The sequence below is a fragment of the Pimephales promelas genome, chromosome 17 (assembly GCF_988280905.1).
Source record: "Pimephales promelas chromosome 17, fPimPro1.hap1.1, whole genome shotgun sequence".
NCBI lineage: Eukaryota > Metazoa > Chordata > Actinopteri > Cypriniformes > Leuciscidae > Pimephales > Pimephales promelas.
Genome location: NC_142785.1, coordinates 142821 through 162141, shown reverse-complemented (window position 1 = coordinate 162141; position 19321 = coordinate 142821). Strand labels below are relative to the sequence as shown.

General features: G+C 45.2%; 1 protein-coding gene across 3 annotated transcripts; it reads left to right on the top strand.

Annotated features, from left to right (window-relative positions):
• Positions 1-45: 45 nt before the first annotated feature.
• On the top strand, positions 46-19177 carry foxk2a (forkhead box K2a). 3 transcript variants are annotated; one of them, XR_005618669.2, is made up of 10 exons: positions 234-615; positions 1332-1526; positions 3441-3582; positions 3673-3819; positions 4479-4672; positions 5006-5190; positions 12463-12717; positions 13124-13282; positions 17822-18063; positions 18149-19177. XR_005618669.2 is itself a non-coding variant. In XM_039653734.2 (9 exons), exons 1-9 carry the CDS (start codon positions 338-340, stop codon positions 17974-17976), a joined length of 1710 nt encoding a protein of 569 aa, XP_039509668.2. In that variant the 5' UTR covers positions 46-337; the 3' UTR covers positions 17977-19177. The 3 variants fall into 3 exon arrangements, 1 of the variants encoding a protein (XP_039509668.2); XR_005618668.2 differs by having other exon boundaries at positions 18143-19177; XM_039653734.2 differs by having other exon boundaries at positions 46-615; positions 17822-19177.
• Positions 19178-19321: the final 144 nt, after the last annotated feature.

Sequence of the window (19321 nt, the reverse complement as noted above, 5' to 3'; positions counted from 1 at the left end):
GCAACCAACCGCCGACCCCACACAGCTCACGTCTCGCTGCTGATTGGCGGAGTGCTGTTTTCTCCTCGAGATCTGGAGAGCGATTGGTCGCGGCGGCTGTCAGTCACGGTAGCCCCGCCTCCTCGGTTTGTTTGGAAGGGTTGCTGGTTTTCTCGTTCTCTTGTCGCGGCGGTGGGTTGGAGCCGCTGTGCCCGGGCTGGTGCGTTCCTGCTTATTTATTTTTCATCCTTTGATTCGATCCCCCCACTAAATTCTGCAACCGGGCCTCCCGAGCGACACACGGCCGCCCGCTCCTTCCTTCTACAGTGCCCAGTCCCGGTCCAGAGAGCGAGTAAAGATGGCGGGCTCGGTTGTCGCCCGGCTCGAGGGCCGAGAGTTTGAGTATCTGATGAAGAAGCGCTCGGTCACCGTGGGCCGGAACTCCTCCCAGGGCTCCGTGGACGTCAGCATGGGCCACTCGAGCTTCATCTCCCGCAGGCACCTGGAAGTGTTCTCCGCCGGGGAGGACGGCTCGGGGAACGGGGACTTCTACCTGCGGTGCCTCGGCAAGAACGGCGTGTTCGTGGACGGCGTGTTCCAGAGGCGAGGCGCGCCCCCGCTGCAGCTGCCCCGCATGTAAACGCGTTTGTTGTGTTTCAGCACGTGTTGATTATGACAAGCTCTCTGACTCAGTCTGTTCACACTAAACACTACAGGCGTTCTCCTGCGTGCATCTCCAGCATCTTCCTTTAAAGCGTAGCAGACGCATATAGTGTGTGGTCTGGACATCCACTGTCAGTGTTTCGGGCTTCTTTCAGTCCGGATGACCTTTTAGTTGACCCACATCTGACGTGCACTGGACCCACTCATAACATGACAAAAGGAGTTGTCAGAAATAATAGCCTGGTTAATGTAACTCATATTTTAATACACTCTAATGAATGATTATGAGAATATATTGTGTATATCTAATGTAATCACACTTTATTAACGACATATTTTGACCTTGCTTTTAATGGCATGCATGGAGGTAGGACCGCAATTTGTTTACATTTCAGCAGAGGCGCTGTTTTAAATCAGCTGCACCTCAGGTTAGAGACTATTAATGTCACTGAGTTTATGGTTAGCGGAAGCGTTTAACATGACACAAAGGTGAATGTGCATGTTTATGTTTCTGATAAAATATGAGTCATGTAATAAGGCTGGTGTCCGTATATAAACCGGCTCTACTGTTGCTAACTGCTTCATCAACTAATATGCATTTTATTTTCATGGATATTTATTTTCAAAATGCCACTTGATAAACTTGTGTAATCGGTTGAAATCACTAACTCTCGCTTGCTGTTTTGTAGGTGCACTTTCCGCTTTCCCAGCACAAATATCAAAATTACGTTCACGGCCCTGTCCAGCGACAGGAGGGAGCGCAGGAACGCCCCAGAGTCTCCAGTCAAAGCGGTCCAGCCCCAGATCTCCCCGCTGACCATCAACATTCCCGACAACATCGCACACCTGATGAGTCCACTCCCGTCTCCTACCGGAACCCTCAGGTCAGAACCGTAACCTGTAACCCTTGACCTTTAACCCTGATGAGTCCACTACCGGAACCCTCAGGTCAGAACCGTAACCTGTAACCTTTGACCTTTAACCCTGATGAGTCCACTACCGGAACCCTCAGGTTAGAACCGTAAACTGAATCTGTAACCCTTGACCTTTAACCCTGATGAGTGCACTCCCATCTCCTACCGGAACCCTCAGGTCAGAACCGTAACCTGTAACCCTTGACCTTTAACCCTGATGAGTGCACTCCCATCTCCTACCGGAACCCTCAGGTCAGAACCGTAACCTGTAACCCTTGACCTTTAACCCTGATGAATCCACTACCGGAACCCTCAGGTTAGAACCGTAAACTGAATCTGTAACCCTTGACCTTTAACCCTGATGAGTGCACTCCCATCTCCTACCGGAACCCTCAGGTCAGAACCGTAACCTGAATCTGTAACCCTTGACCTTTAACCCTGATGAGTGCACTCCCATCTCCTACCGGAACCCTCAGGTTGGAACCGTAACCTGAACCCGTAACCATTGACCTTTAACCCTGATGAGTCTACTCCCATCTCCCACCGTAACCCTCAGGACAGAACCGTAACCCGAACCCGTAACCCTTGACCTTTAACCCTGATGAGTTCACTCCCGTCTCACCGGAACCCTCAGGTCAGAACCGTAACCCGAATCCATAACCCTTGACCTTTAACCCTGATGAGTCCAATCCCGTCTCCCACCGGAACCCTCAGGTCAGAACCGTAACCCGAATCCATAACCCTTGACCTTTAACCCTGATGAGTCCAATCCTGTCTCCCACCGGAACCCTCAGGTCAGAACCGTAACCCTTAACCTTTAACCCTGATGAGTCCACTGCCGTCTCCCACCGGTACCCTCAGGTCAGAACTGTAACCGAACCCTAACAAACATCTTCATCGTTTTGGTCAATATTTAAATCTTTATTATTCACAAAGATTGGGCGATATGGTCAAAGTTAAGTTTGACCAGTGTATTGATATGCAGCAAACATTAAGAGTAGGCTAGCTAATGTGAGTGAAATCCCTCAAAACAGAAGACATTCGGCAATACATGAAAACAATTAAACTAATTATGAACAAAATGGGCAAGATATAAAACAGAACAAAAATAAAAATTAAATAAACAGTGTTTTAGGTTTTTCAGGATGATGTACTAACAGTGGAATTCAGAAGCATAATAGCCAACAGCAGTAATTAGATGTAAAATACATCTGCATTCTCTGTATACATTTAATATATATATATATATATTAGGGATGTGCATCTCCATAGCTGTGGCCGATGCAATACGCTTCTTGATGCATAGCCAATGATACGATACGATACATTAAAGATGCATATAAGCAGCTACCAATGAGAGAAGAGAAAGGAGAGATCAATCAAGTCGAACTGGACGTGCAAATGAGGCGAAATTGTGTCCAGTGCACCGCGTTAAATGCATCTCCAGACCCACGTCAACACGCCTTTACATTGACTTAACATGGAAATCACTCGCTACAGGCACTCTATTAGCGTTCGTTCTGTATACCGTGTGTGTGTAGGGTTAGGACATATATTTATATTTTTTTATTATGTATACAATATAGTTTGTTTTGAATTCCACTGTTAGTTTGCCTGTGCGTGTTTGGCTCCGTCTCGCAGAAGCGCTGGGAGAACAGCATCTTATAAAGATCAGGAACATCCTGCAGTTCATCAACAGTGGACTTCATTTCACAACTCTCCTTTAATTGGCTGATTTGGTTGTAAAGTTTGGCTTAGAGAGGAACAAAAGCGCACCAATCGCTTTATCTCGAAATCAAAAATCAGTCATGATCAATTTGCACAGCCCTAGGATATGTTTAAAGCACAGATGTACTGAATTATGCCTATGCCATGTTTCCTCAGCGCTGCTAACTCGTGTCCATCGAGTCCGCGAGGAGCGGGACTCTCCAGCTATAAGATTAGCCGCAGCCTCACAGCGGAGCTCATCAATGAAAACTCCCAGTCCGAGAACGACAAGGAAGCTTCCGGAGGAGACAGTCCGAAAGTAATAACGCATGTTATCTCCCTCCAGTGATGTCTCGTTCATCAGTGCACCTCAGATCTGCCGGTAACGTGTTGTTCTTGTGTTTAACAGGACGACTCTAAGCCGCCGTACTCGTACGCCCAGCTCATCGTTCAGGCCATCACGATGGCAGCAGACAAGCAGCTCACACTGAACGGGATATATACACACATCACGAAGAACTATCCGTATTACAGGACAGCAGACAAGGGCTGGCAGGTGAGTGTCCTTCGTCAGAGTCGGGTCGCGCGCGCTCAGCACCTTGAGTCGGGTCGCAATAGCCTGACAGCAATAGCCTGAATTTAAGACCCAACAACTAACAAATTAATACAACATTTGAGTTGCTTATCATTTGTAAGTGTAAGCTAGCGGGAGAGACAGAGCTCTCAGCAACGGGAAGGGGGAGGGTCGTCTCCGTGCCAACGGTTCTGCCCACATCCCAGAGGCGAATTGCTAATGAGCTACTGCCGCTCTGCTGAAGTCCCATAAAACGGCACAGGTTTTGTGATTTTGGCTAAAAATGGCATAATCATAATTTAAAGACCACTGGGAATGCCTAAAAAATATGATCGGAGTGGGACTTTAATGCCCACAGAACAGATAAATGCTGAACACTCCTGCTCTTCGTGAGGGTTTATAACTGCATATCCTCCTTTAATCTTTATCATGATTCCTGCTGGTTTCACAGCACACAGTTTGTGCGTGAACAGCTGGAGTGAATGTGCAGAGAAAAGGGTGGAGCAACAGACGGAGAAATAAATCTGAAGCGCAGGAGGCAAACAAGCCTCAGTGATGTACTTCATTGGCTTCATCATTACTGCCTCAAATCAGAATCAGATCTTTTGACCCTTAACCTTTTTCTCATGTTTCTCTTCCAGAACTCGATTCGTCACAATCTGTCCTTAAACCGCTATTTCATCAAAGTGCCCCGATCTCAGGAGGAGCCGGGGAAAGGCTCTTTCTGGAGGATAGATCCCTCATCCGAGGGGAAGCTCGTTGAACAGGCGTTTCGCAAGCGCCGGCCTCGTGGCGTTCCCTGCTTCCGGACTCCCCTCGGCCCGCTGTCATCCAGGTGATCTGGGTTTACTGTCAGGCTATTGGGAGAGATCGTTTATTACTGTAACTCTCGTGTGGATCATGTGTTCGGTGGGGCCTATGGAACAGCTGACCAGTGTCTGATACTGAACCAGCAAGACATTATCTTAAATCAGAGTTAAAAGTGCATCTATTATCTTTAATCCCCCTGATGTCTGATGTTCTTTGTCATGCATGACTTTAATCCTTTGCTTGTGATTTTTATTGTATTTGTAACTTATTTAAATCATTGTTCAGAACATTGGTCAACGTCTCTTTTTTTATCTGCTGTATAAATAAACTAAGATAAGTTTTCCTCTCTCTTTATCAGGAGCGCTCCTGCATCTCCGAACCACACTGGGGCGTTGTCGGCCCATTCCAGCGGTGTTCAGACTCCCGACAGCTTATCCAGGGAAGGCTCGCCTGTTCCCATGGACCCCGATCCCGCTCCGGCTCCGGCCATCCAGCCCAAACTAGCGGTCATTAAAGAGGCCTGTTTCACACAGAATACTGCAGGTAACAGCAGAAATAGAGCTGCACCGCTGCTGACACTAGAGCCGGAGAGGAAGTGTGTTTGTTTCAGGACTACAGCTTGGACTCCAGTGATAAAGAATCCAGACTTGACCCGCACTCCGGACTTGACTCGCACTCCAGTGATAAAGACTTTGGATTTGACTCAGACTCTAGACTTGACTCAGGCTCCGGACTTGACTCGGGTTCCAGTGATAGAGACTCAGGATTTGACTCGGACTCCAGTGATAGAGACTCAGGATTTGACTCGGACTCCGGACTTGACTCACATTTCAGTGATAGAGACTCTGGACTTGACTCGGACTCCAGTGATGGAGACTCCGGACTTTACTCGGACTCCAGTGATAGAGACTCCGGATTTGACTCGGACTAAAGACTTGACCAGGACTCTGGACTTGACTTGGACTCCACTGATAGAGACTCCGGACTTGACTCTGACTCTGGACTTGACCTGGACTCCTGACTTGACTTGGACTCCAGTGATAGAGACTCAGGATTTGACTCGGACTCCGGACTTGACTCACATTTCAGTGATGGAGACTCCGGACTTGACTCGGACTCCAGTGATAGAGACTCCGGACTTGACTCGGACTCCAGTGATAGAGACTCCGGATTTGACTCGGACTAAAGACTTGACCAGGACTCTGGACTTGACTTGGACTCCACTGATAGAGACTCCGGACTTGACTCTGACTCTGGACTTGACCTGGACTCCTGACTTGACTTGGACTCCAGTGATAGAGACTCTGGATTTGACTCGGCCTAAAGACTTGACCTGGACTCCGGACTTGACTCGGACTCCAGTGATAGAGACTCCGGACTTGACTCGTACTCCAGTGATAGAGACTCCGGACTTGACTCGCACTCCAGTGATAAAGAATCCAGACTTGACCCGCACTCCGGACTTGACTCGCACTCCAGTGATAAAGACTTTGGATTTGACTCAGACTCTAGACTTGACTCAGGCTCCGGACTTGACTCGGGCTCCAGTGATAGAGACTCAGGATTTGACTCGGACTCCAGTGATAGAGACTCAGGATTTGACTCGGACTAAAGACTTGACCAGGACTCTGGACTTGACTTGGACTCCACTGATAGAGACTCCGGACTTGACTCTGACTCTGGACTTGACCTGGACTCCTGACTTGACTTGGACTCCAGTGATAGAGACTCAGGATTTGACTCGGACTCCGGACTTGACTCACATTTCAGTGATGGAGACTCCGGACTTGACTCGGACTCCAGTGATAGAGACTCCGGACTTGACTCGGACTCCAGTGATAGAGACTCCGGATTTGACTCGGACTAAAGACTTGACCAGGACTCTGGACTTGACTTGGACTCCACTGATAGAGACTCCGGACTTGACTCTGACTCTGGACTTGACCTGGACTCCTGACTTGACTTGGACTCCAGTGATAGAGACTCTGGATTTGACTCGGCCTAAAGACTTGACCTGGACTCCGGACTTGACTCGGACTCCAGTGATAGAGACTCCGGACTTGACTCGTACTCCAGTGATAGAGACTCCGGACTTGACTCGCACTCCAGTGATAAAGAATCCAGACTTGACCCGCACTCCGGACTTGACTCGCACTCCAGTGATAAAGACTTTGGATTTGACTCAGACTCTAGACTTGACTCAGGCTCCGGACTTGACTCGGGCTCCAGTGATAGAGACTCAGGATTTGACTCGGACTCCAGTGATAGAGACTCAGGATTTGACTCGGACTCCGGACTTGACTCACATTTCAGTGATAGAGACTCTGGACTTGACTCGGACTCCAGTGATGGAGACTCCGGACTTGACTCGGACTCCAGTGATAGAGACTCCGGATTTGACTCGGACTAAAGACTTGACCAGGACTCTGGACTTGACTTGGACTCCACTGATAGAGACTCCGGACTTGACTCTGACTCTGGACTTGACCTGGACTCCTGACTTGACTTGGACTCCAGTGATAGAGACTCAGGATTTGACTCGGACTCCAGTGATAGAGACTCAGGATTTGACTCGGACTCCGGACTTGACTCACATTTCAGTGATGGAGACTCCGGACTTGACTCGGACTCCAGTGATAGAGACTCCGGACTTGACTCGGACTCCAGTGATAGAGACTCCGGATTTGACTCGGACTAAAGACTTGACCAGGACTCTGGACTTGACTTGGACTCCACTGATAGAGACTCCGGACTTGACTCTGACTCTGGACTTGACCTGGACTCCTGACTTGACTTGGACTCCAGTGATAGAGACTCTGGATTTGACTCGGCCTAAAGACTTGACCTGGACTCCGGACTTGACTCGGACTCCAGTGATAGAGACTCCGGACTTGACTTGGACTTCAGTGATAAAGACTACGGACTTGACTTGGACTTCAGTGATAAAGACTACGGACTTGACATGGACTTCAGTGATGAAGACTCCGGAATTGACTTGAACTTCAGTGATAAAGACTACGGACATGACATGGACTTCAGTGATAAAGACTCCGGAATTGACTTGAACTTCAGTGATAAAGACTACGGACATGACATGGACTTCAGTGATAAAGACTCCGGAATTGACTTGGACTTCAGTGATAAAGACTACGGACTTGACATGGACTTCAGTGATGAAGACTCCGGAATTGACTTGAACTTCAGTGATAAAGACTACGGACATGACATGGACTTCAGTGATAAAGACTCCGGAATTGACTTGAACTTCAGTGATAAAGACTACGGACATGACATGGACTTCAGTGATAAAGACTCCGGAATTGACTTGGACTTCAGTGATGAAGACTCCGGACTTGACCTGGACTCTGGACTTGACTCGCACTCCAGTGATAAAGGCTCCGGACTTAACTTGGACTTCAGTGATAAATACTACGGACTTGACTTGGACTTCAGTGATAAAGACTCTGGTCTTGGCTTGGATTTCAGTGATAAGGACTCCGGAACTGACTTGGATTTCAGTGATAAAGACTAGGGATGTCCCGATCCGATCCACGGGATCGGTATCGCGCCGATACCGGCCCAGAACGCTAGATCAGAGATCGGAGGGGAGAAAAAAATATGAGCGATATCCAGTTTAGCGGCGCAGCCTGTCACGTGATGATTGTTGTGTTTACGCACACGCGCAGAGAATCTCACTCTCGCTTTGCGCACGGATTCTAATGTAATCGGATTCCACCCACAAAAGCTGCATTTCAGTCTTTTCAGAAATTCATTGGCTATCAGAAAATAGCGTCATTTCATTCTCTATTGCAACTGGATAGATAAACTGTCACTCAAAGAGAGGTAGGTACCGATCTTCACCAGGCACGCTCGTTGGCTGTTGGAGTTTAGAAGACACCCCTAACACTCGCCGATTGGCTAAAATGACCTGTCAATCAATAGTTCATGGGTCAGCGGCCATTTTGACATTCTTTTTTTCTCCAATGTTTACGTTTCAACTGAAGTTAGACGGATCAATAGTGTATTATATGCTACGTTCACATCACACCGGACGCGAATCGCGCGTCAAATTCGCGCCTGACGCGTCTAGTTTGACGCTTGACCACTAGTGTTAATTTGCGTGTCAGAATCGAAATCCGTTGGCGGTCATTGTTTTTATGTCGACCGAGCATTCATCAAGAGAGTTACCGCTCTGTATTTACTCTGGAGAGCAGAACAGCGGCGTGGGGATCATCGTCGCCGTATATTTGTGTCCACCGGACCCTTCGGAGCCGAACCGTTTGGCGAGTTTCACCATTTGCTCGCTCCAGGAGCTGCGCTGGATGACGGCCGCTGTCAGCGGTACTTCCGCCTGTCACGCGCCCAGTTTGATGACTGTTGTCCCGCATCTGAGCGAGGAACACCCTCGCCCGGCCCCTCATCCATCTAATCTAGCTGTCATTTATTTTTGTTTTGATAATAAATAGAGCCAGCCTTCAAAAGTTATTAACCTGTCCTGTGATTTTTTTCTCTCTCTCACGTCCAGACACGAATTTATGCACATATGTTGATTGTCTTTACAACATAATACTATTTCTAGATATGGAATGAATAACATTCAATACAAAATGAACATGTCTCCATATAGAGATAATGTTTTAAGTGATGAAACATTTGCTTTGTTGTGCATAATCCCACCATGCATTTAGTCATATTAACAAAATAATTTATTGAAGCATCCAGACACTTCACCACGTGAGCAAGCAGCTAGGCTCCTGATTGGTTAACGCGGCGCGAATTCACGCCAAAGTTCAGATTTTTCAACTCGGGCGGCAGACGCGAATTCGCGTCAAACGCGTGAATGCACAACGCTCAATTCGCGTCATTCGCGCCAACTTGACGCGCGAATGAGGCGTATTCGCGTCTTCCGCGCCGCGCTCCACGCCTCATTCGCGCCACAGGAATTTTTCACGCGCGTAAAGCGTCTTTGCATTGACTTAACATTGAAATCATTCGCGCCTGACGCCCTATTCGCGTCCGGTGTGAACGTAGCATTAGTGCGTCGAAGTTGTGATAGCGCTGTCGGCTAACGCGAAATGCTACTATTTACATTCCATGGATGTTTATTCATACAATTGTTTTGGACTAAAAACTTCTTCAAATTGGATTGTATGGACGCTTTACAGTGAAACCAAACCATTTTTGTTGGAATGTGGACTAACAGATGGCTAATTGGTGAGTTTCTTCCAGTTTGTGTTGGTTTGTTTTGGCTGTTGGTGGTCTGACAAAGAGACAGATTGTGCCCGCTCTGTTGATTGTATCTTAAAATGGTTTACGTCGTTCGAATCACGAGTTTCTCAGCTTTCCAAAGATATGTATTATGTTTACTTTTGTGTTTGTTTTGTTTTGTCTTTCACAAAGTTAAACCTATAAACCACCCTGTGGGCCGTATACGGCACGTCGGACCACGAAAAAAAAAATATCGGACTAATATCGGTATCGGCAAAAGCCAAAGGTGCAGCATCGGTATCGGAAGTGAAAAAGTGGTATCGGGACATCCCTAATAAAGACTCCGGACTTGACATGGACTTCAGTGATAAAGACTCTGGAATTGACATGGACTTCACCTGGACTCTGGACTTGACTCGCACTCCAGTGATAAAGACTCCGGACTTGACTTGAACTTCAGTGATAAATACTACGGACTTGACATGGACTTCAGTGATGAAGACTCCGGACTTGACCTGGACTCTGGACTTGACTCGCACTCCAGTGATAAAGACTCCGGACTTGACTTGAACTTCAGTGATAAAGACTACGGACTTGACTTGGACTTCAGTGATAAAGACTACGGACATGACATGGACTTCAGTGATAAAGACTCCGGACTTGACTTGGACTTCAGTGATAGACTCCGGACTTGACTTGGACTTCAGTGATAAAGACTCCGGACTTGACTTGGACTTCAGTGATAGACTCCGGACTTGACTTGGACTTCAGTGATAAAGACTCCGGACTTGACTTGGACTTCAGTGATAGACTCCGGACTTCACTTGAACTTCAGTGATAAAGACTACGGACTTGACTTGGACTTCAGTGATAAAGACTCCGGACTTGACTTGGACTTCAGTGATAAAGACTCCGGACTTGACTTGGACTTCAGTGATAGACTCCGGACTTCACTTGAACTTCAGTGATAAAGACTCCGGACTTGACTTGGACTTCAGTGATAAAGACTCCGGACTTGACTTGGACTTCAGTGATAGACTCCGGACTTGACTTGAACTTCAGTGATAAAGACTACGGACTTGACTTGGACTTCAGTGATAAAGACTCCGGACTTGACTTGGACTTCAGTGATAAAGACTACGGACTTGACTTGAACTTCAGTGATAAAGACTCCGGACTTGACTTGGACTTCAGTGATAGACTCCGGACTTCACTTGAACTTCAGTGATAAAGACTACGGACTTGACTTGGACTTCAGTGATAAAGACTCCGGACTTGACTTGGACTTCAGTGATAAAGACTCCGGACTTGACTTGGACTTCAGTGATAGACTCCGGACTTCACTTGAACTTCAGTGATAAAGACTCCGGACTTGACTTGGACTTCAGTGATAAAGACTCCGGACTTGACTTGGACTTCAGTGATAGACTCCGGACTTGACTTGAACTTCAGTGATAAAGACTACGGACTTGACTTGGACTTCAGTGATAAAGACTCCGGACTTGACTTGGACTTCAGTGATAAAGACTACGGACTTGACTTGAACTTCAGTGATAAAGACTACGGACTTGACTTGGACTTCAGTGATAAAGACTACGGACTTGACTTGAACTTCAGTGATAAAGACTCCGGAATTGACATGGACTTCAGTGATAAAGACTCCGGACTTGACATGGACTTCAGTGATAAAGACTCCTGAATTGACATGGACTTCAGTGATGAAGACTCCGGACTTGACCTGGACTCTGGACTTGACTCGCACTCCAGTGATAAAGACTCCCGACTTGACTTGAACTTCAGTGATAAATACTACGGACTTGACTTGGACTTCAGTGATAAAGACTCCGGACTTGACATGGACTTCAGTGATAGACTCCGGACTTGACTTGAACTTCAGTGATAAAGACTACGGACATGACATGGACTTCAGTGATAAAGACTCCGGAATTGACATGGACTTCAATGATGAAGACTCCGGACTTGACCTGGACTCTGGACTTGACTCGCACTCCAGTGATAAAGACTCCGGACTTGACTTGAACTTCAGTGATAAAGACTCCGGACATGACATGGACTTCAGTGATAAAGACTCCGGACTTGACATGGACTTCAGTGATAAAGACTCCGGACTTGACATGGACTTCAGTGATGAAGACTCCGGACTTGACCTGGACTCTGGACTTGACTCGCACTCCAGTGATAAAGACTCCGGACTTGACTTGAACTTCAGTGATAAATACTACGGACTTGACTTGGACTTCAGTGATAAAGACTCCGGACTTGACATGGACTTCAGTGATAGACTCCGGACTTGACTTGAACTTCAGTGATAAAGACTACGGACATGACATGGACTTCAGTGATAAAAACTCCGGACTTGACCTCGACTTCAGTGATAAAGACTGGGGACTTGACTTGGATTCCAGACTTGACTCGCACTCTAGTGATTAAGACTCCAGACTTGACTCGGACTCCAGCTTAAAGACTTGTGAAAAACTGTGGTCAGACCTGGTTAATCCCACAGGTTATCCTCTGAACATATAGCCAGTCATCACAGTCCTTATCACAGTCCTCATCTCATCACGTGTGTGTGTGTGTGTCACGCAGGTTCCCCTCTGAACACGCAGCCGGTCCTCATCACAGTGCAGCGGCAGCTCCCTCAGACCCTGAAGCCCCTGACCTACACCGTTGCTACTCCGGTGTCCTCCGCGTCCCAGCAGCCCCTGCAGACGGTGCATGTGGTGCACCAGATCCCGGCGGTGTCCATGGCGACTGTCACCGGCCTGTCTGTGGCCGAGCCGGTGTTCAGCCAGACCAGCGTTGTGTCGGCGCATGAGAACGGAGAGCACCAGGAGGTCAAAGGTTAGTGTGTGGAAGCTCTGTGATAATAGGGCTGAATATCAGAAGCTTTGTGGAATACTTGATTCTGGTTGGTCGAGGTCTGATTTCCGGGTCGAGACTCGCTCTCTCCTGTTCCATCTTTGTCACTGTCATGTCTTTGACTCTGTAATGGATTATAAGAATAAACCACTAAGAATTTTAAATCTGTTTCAAGTCATCAATTTTTTTGTCCAAATAACTATTTATTTGGTTTCATTTGTGTAATGAATGGGTATGATTATTACTACGTTTTGTTTGAAGCTTGATTGCTGAACCATTTTTAACTCTCATCAATATTTTGTCCAGTTATTATGTGGAAAGTATTTGAGCAATATATATAATATCATTACTGAAATCAGAAAGCCTCTGTAATGTTGTGTTGTCTCAGTGAAAGTGGAGCCAGTTCCCTCCATCACGACTTCTCTGGGCGGGACGGCCCGTGTTCTGCAAACGGTCACTATCGTGGGTCAGCACCAGCTGCCGGTCAAGGCCATCACTCAGAACGGGACGCATGTGGTCTCAGCCGTCCAGGGCTCCGGCAGTACCGGTGAGCATCTCTCACATCACTAACCCTTCAGGGAGGGGTACAGCTTGGGTTATTAGTGTTTAGTGTATATAGTTTATATAGTGCTGTCTTGCCAATTTTATTGTTTTGTTTTAATGTTTTTTTTTTTTTTTTTTTTTTTATCTGCGTTGTACAGTGTCCTTGGGTGTCCTGATAAGGCGCTTTAAATAAAATGTATTATTATTATTATTATTATTACAGCTTGGGTTATTACAGTGTTTACATCTTGGGTTATCACAGTATTTACATCTTGGGTTATTAGTGTTTACATCTTGGGTTATTACAGTATTTACAGCTTGGGTTACTACAGTATTTACAGCCTGGGTTATTACAGTATTTACAGCTTGGGTTATTAGTGTTTACATCTTGGGTTATTACAGTATTTACAGCATGGGTTGTTACAGTATTTACAGCTTGGGTTACTACAGTATTTACAGCTTGGGTTACTACAGTATTTACAGCTTGGGTTACTACAGTATTTACAGCTTGGGTTATTACAGTATTTACAGCTTGGGTTACTACAGTATTTACAGCCTGGGTTATTACAGTATTTACAGCTTGGGTTACTACAGTACAGCTTGGGTTACTACAGTATTTACAGCTTGGGTTATTACAGTATTTACAGCTTGGGTTACTACAGTATTTACAGCCTGGGTTATTACAGTATTTACAGCTTGGGTTATTACAGTATTTACAGCTTGGGTTATTAGTGTTTGCATCTTGGGTTATTACAGTGTTTACAGCATGGGTTACTACAGTATTTACAGCTTGGGTTACTACAGTATTTACAGCTTGGGTTATTACAGTATTTACAGCCTGGGTTATTACAGTATTTACAGCTTGGGTTATTACAGTGTTTACATCTTGGGTTATCACAGTATTTACATCTTGGGTTATTAGTGTTTACATCTTGGGTTATTACAGTATTTACAGCTTGGGTTACTACAGTATTTACAGCCTGGGTTATTACAGTATTTACAGCTTGGGTTATTACAGTATTTACAGCTTGGGTTATTAGTGTTTACATCTTGGGTTATTACAGTATTTACAGCATGGGTTGTTACAGTATTTACAGCTTGGGTTACTACAGTATTTACAGCTTGGGTTACTACAGTATTTACAGCTTGGGTTATTACAGTATTTACAGCTTGGGTTACTACAGTATTTACAGCCTGGGTTATTACAGTATTTACAGCTTGGGTTACTACAGTATTTACAGCTTGGGTTACTACAGTATTTACAGCTTGGGTTATTACAGTATTTACAGCTTGGGTTACTACAGTATTTACAGCCTGGGTTATTACAGTATTTACAGCTTGGGTTATTACAGTATTTACAGCTTGGGTTATTAGTGTTTGCATCTTGGGTTATTACAGTGTTTACAGCATGGGTTACTACAGTATTTACAGCTTGGGTTACTACAGTATTTACAGCTTGGGTTACTACAGTGTTTACAGCATGGGTTACTACAGTATTTACAGCTTGGGTTACTACAGTATTTACAGCTTGGGTTATTACAGTATTTACAGCCTGGGTTATTACAGTATTTACAGCCTGGGTTATTACAGTATTTACAGCTTGGGTTATTAGTGTTTACAGCTTGGGTTATTACAGTATTTACAGCTTGGGTTACTACAGTATTTACAGCTTGGGTTATTACAGTATTTACAGCCTGGGTTATTACAGTATTTACAGCTTGGGTTATTACAGTATTTACAGCTTGGGTTACTACAGTATTTACAGCTTGGGTTATTACAGTATTTACAGCTTGGGTTATTACAGTATTTACAGCTTGGGTTATTACAGTATTTACAGCTTGGGTTATTACAGTATTAGGGCCGTCCGTTCAGTCATTTTTTTTCAGTTATTGTGCAGCAGTCAGGCTCTGTTTACAGCTGATGTAGGGATGTGTTTCCGTTGATCGGATCACCTTGGATGAGGTAAACATTCTCGTTACTCTTGCAGTTTTAATCCGGCTCTTCGGTCCAGTTTCACACACTTTTTTGTCAGACCTTTTGATCTAATGGACAAAATAAGCTCAAGTAATTTACATTTAAACACAATGAGACGACAGAGTCACATGGAGATCAGGAACGCCCGTGAGAGATCAGGAACGCAGAGAGAGATCAGGAACTCCGTGAGAGTGTGTGTGAGAGATCAGGAATCCCGTGTGAGAGATCAGGAACCCTTTGAGAGTGTGTGTGAGAGATCAGGAACCCTGTGAGAGTGTGTGTGAGAGATCAGGAACCCTGTGAGAGTGTGTGTGAGAGATCAGGAATCCTGTGAGAGTGTGTGTGAGAGATCAGGAACTCTGTGAGAGTGTGTGTGAGAGATCTGGGGCCTCATTTATAAACGTTGCGTACGCACAAAAGAAGGCGTACGCCGCTCTCTACGCAATAGTTGGTATTTATACAAAGCAAACTTGACAGTAAAATGTGCGGTCCTTCACGCCAGCTCTGACCCAGGCGTACGCACAAAAACGGGTGAAATGAGAAATGGCGACACCGTCGGCAGTTGGAAAAAACACGTGAAAGTGTGTGAAACTGTAGACGGTTGTGTAAAATAAATTGCAATACGCCTCTCATAAATAACACAAATACTTCACAAAGCAAGTCTTAACAGCATACAATTAACAGCCTACACGAACACCCGTTTGATCGATCTGTAACAGAAATGCAAATTAACACATATTTCCAAAAAGAAAGTGAAATATTTTCTGCTATAATATTGGTATGCAATTCATTCTCATGAATAAGATGGCAGAACGAAATAATGTACAAACTGATATTCTCGCCAATATGTCCGTCTAACGGAGCAGATATAGCAATTAGATAGTCAGTCAGATAGATAGATAATTAGGTAAATATATAGATAGATAGATAGATAGGCCTAAATATTATTTGTCCACTGGGGAAAGTTGTTTTCATAGTAAAAATGTCTTTTTACTTTATTCCATAATCTACGGAATCATGGTATTCATGCATATGCCTTTAGTTTGTTTTATTTTTGATAACGTATGACGTCTCAACCATTCAGAAAGCTGCAAGAAATTACATTTGCGCTGAACTATTTCCCATTTCCTAACCGACATCTGTAGCTTGTCAGATGCAGAATTAAATGGATGTAAATAAAATGCCCCATCACAATGCGTATAATGACGCACAGTGGCTGATCTTGAGCTCTTAGAAGATGTGGCGATTAAATGGAAGGATTCGGAGTGAACGCATCATCTTCACAACAAAAGGTGTGGAAAAATATATTTATTCAAGAATTTCCTCATTATGCAGTTTATTTCAGTTAGAACGGTCTTGATTTTGCCCAACTCCTTGGCCACCTCTTAAATTAATGACTATAGATGCTTTTTTGCCTCGACTTTGATGTCCGACCATTTCTTTTTTATTTCGGCCACAGTCCGGTTGTGAGGCTACAGCATTTACGGCGTCTGCAACCTTTTGCCACTCAAGTGCCTTTTTGGCATTAGTAATGCCCACACTGTGCCCTCCAAACAACATTTTTCTCCTCTTTTCCACCTTGCCAACGATAACTTCTACTTCACATTGAGTGAAGTTACATTTTTTTTTATTTCCTCTCTGTGTTTAACATGATTTCGCAATTCATGAATATTAACTTTTGGGCGTTTCACGGACTATTTATGGGCAACTATGGGCGTGACATGAAGCTGCAAAAGCTGCGCTACATTTAGAACTGATTGTGATTTATGAAGGGAAAAATGCGTAGGATGTGCGTGTGCACGGTTTTATAAATCCGAATATTTCTGTGCGTACGCACGTCCTATGTTTCATCCGTACGCCACTTCTGACGCAAACCCTACGCAAAGTTTTATAAATGAGGCCCCCGGAACCCTGTGAGAGTGTGTGTGAGAGATCAGGAACCCTGTGAGAGTGTGTGTGAGAGATCAGGAACCCTGTGAGAGTGTGTGTGAGAGATCAGGAACCCTGTGAGAGTGTGTGTGAGAGATCAGGAACCCTGTGAGAGTGTGTGAGAGAGATCAGGAACCCTGTGAGAGTGTGTGTGAGAGATCAGGAACCCTGTGAGAGTGTGTGAGAGATCACTAGGAGAGCACTAAGAGAACACTAAGAGAACATTGAGTTTGGGACGTTTTTTATGTTCAAGCCAAACTTGAAGAAATCCACTAGTCATGAATGTTTCCCGAAATTGTATTGTTCTAAATTGGTTGTTCAACCGGGTTGGTTAATGATGTCACGCATATGGTGGAGTAATGACTACTGTTAATGAATCTAATAAAAACTATGCTTTAAATCTAAGTTGACAAACTAAAAGACATAAATTACATTTGTATGTATTCTAGATAAAAGACTCAGATTGTTCTGAATGTCAGCTTGGTTCAGACTCACTCTTCTGTGGTTTTACATCATCTAATATAACTGATAGCTGATAACATATGCAGCTAGGATGGCATGAGGAAGAGTAAATCATGGGCTAATTTAAATATTTGGGTGAACTATCCCTTTAATGCTAATGCTAATGTCTGGTCCTCAGCGAGTCCGCTGCACATGCTAGCGACGCACGCCTCGGCCTCCGCGTCCCTCCCCACCAAACGCCAGAACGGAGAGCCGGACCAGCAGCCCGAACCCAAACGGGTCAAGACCGGCTCCATCCCAGCGGAGAGAGACCAGCAGACCCACGCCGACTAGACCATCGTCTCCTGACCTCTGACCTCGACTCGTTCGCCCCGCCGGCACCTCGTCCCCCGTTCCTGAACCCCAGGTGCCAATACTGAGGTGAGATGAAGAGAGAAGCTGTTCTGGTCCACACTCACAGATATATGCACACTCATATACTCATATAGCCTACTTGAAGTCACAGAATGAAGCGTGTTGTTGTTCCTGTGTGGCGTGACCCCGCGGAGAAGCCCGGGCGGATCCCGGACGAGCCCTGGACAAGCATCCGACGACCGACGACGACCTAGATGTTTATGTAATTGTCACGCATGTGTATCAGACGTGTGTTCTCCGTTCCCAGAGATCCTGAACATTCACATTCAGCTGACCGCCAGAAGCGGACTCGCCAAACCTCGCTAGGCCCGATTAGCTCTTAAAGGGTCCGCCTCACACTCCCACGTGGGACAGTCGAGCGCTCGTCCCTTGGGACAGGGAGCGTGTGCCGGCTCCTCCGATCATGGCAGCTAGCCTCCACGTCCAGCCAATGCAGTCTTGAGTAGATATGCAGTATTTTGTCGTACGTGTACTTTAGGGTCTTATTTGTGTGTTTCACGAGGCACAAATACTCAACAAAAACTGGCTTTTCCCCACTCTGTTTTCTTTTATAGACGTGGACTTGTGGTCATGGAAATGAATGTATTCACTTCATTCTTTTTAATTTTTTTCAGAAAAAAGAAACACTATTGAGGGTTTGAGTTACTCTCGATTACATCAGATCAAAATGATGTTTACTCGCATCCTCTTTATATTTTAACCAATAACCTATGAGATAGATATATTTCCATTTGTACTTTGTTAAAATATATCATCTTGCATGAACGTGTTGAGAAAATGTGCTGTGCCCGATTCGATTCCTGACGAAAGATGGAAGGGAAAAAATGCAAAATAATATTTTATACAATTGGGATCATTACTGCACTTACCTTTCGTTTCTAATATTTCCTTTCCTCCCCGTTGTTTTCCTTTTATATTGGAGATGTCGTTGGCTGTGTGTTATCTTTGTGTTGAAGTTGTCTCTTTGCCTGTTAATAATATTATTTTATTCTGTTCCAACAACTGAAAGAGTCTACACGGATAGAACGTGTTCCACAAGGAAAAATAAGTGGTAGATGTTGTTTAGCTTCAGTGGGTATATGCATTTTTTTATAAATTAAATTAAAGCTCCATAACTTCAGTGGCGTGTGAGTGTGTTTGCTGCTGTGTGTCTCTAGGTGGCGCTGATGATCTAACCTTCCTCACAGGGAACTTGACAGTAATAAGGGAAGAAGTGGTTGGCCACATGTGAACTGTGTAAAGCTTTCCACTCGTGTGCAGTCCC

Coding starts and splice junctions, on each gene's coding strand:
- foxk2a (XM_039653734.2), top strand. CDS start 338: ATGGCGGGCTCGGTTGTCGCCCGGCTCGAGGGCCGAGAGTTTGAGTAT. Junction 3,820..4,478: donor CAGCAGACAAGGGCTGGCAG/GTGAGTGTCCTT, acceptor TTTCTCTTCCAG/AACTCGATTCGTCACAATCT. Junction 5,191..12,462: donor TTTCACACAGAATACTGCAG/GTAACAGCAGAA, acceptor TGTGTCACGCAG/GTTCCCCTCTGAACACGCAG.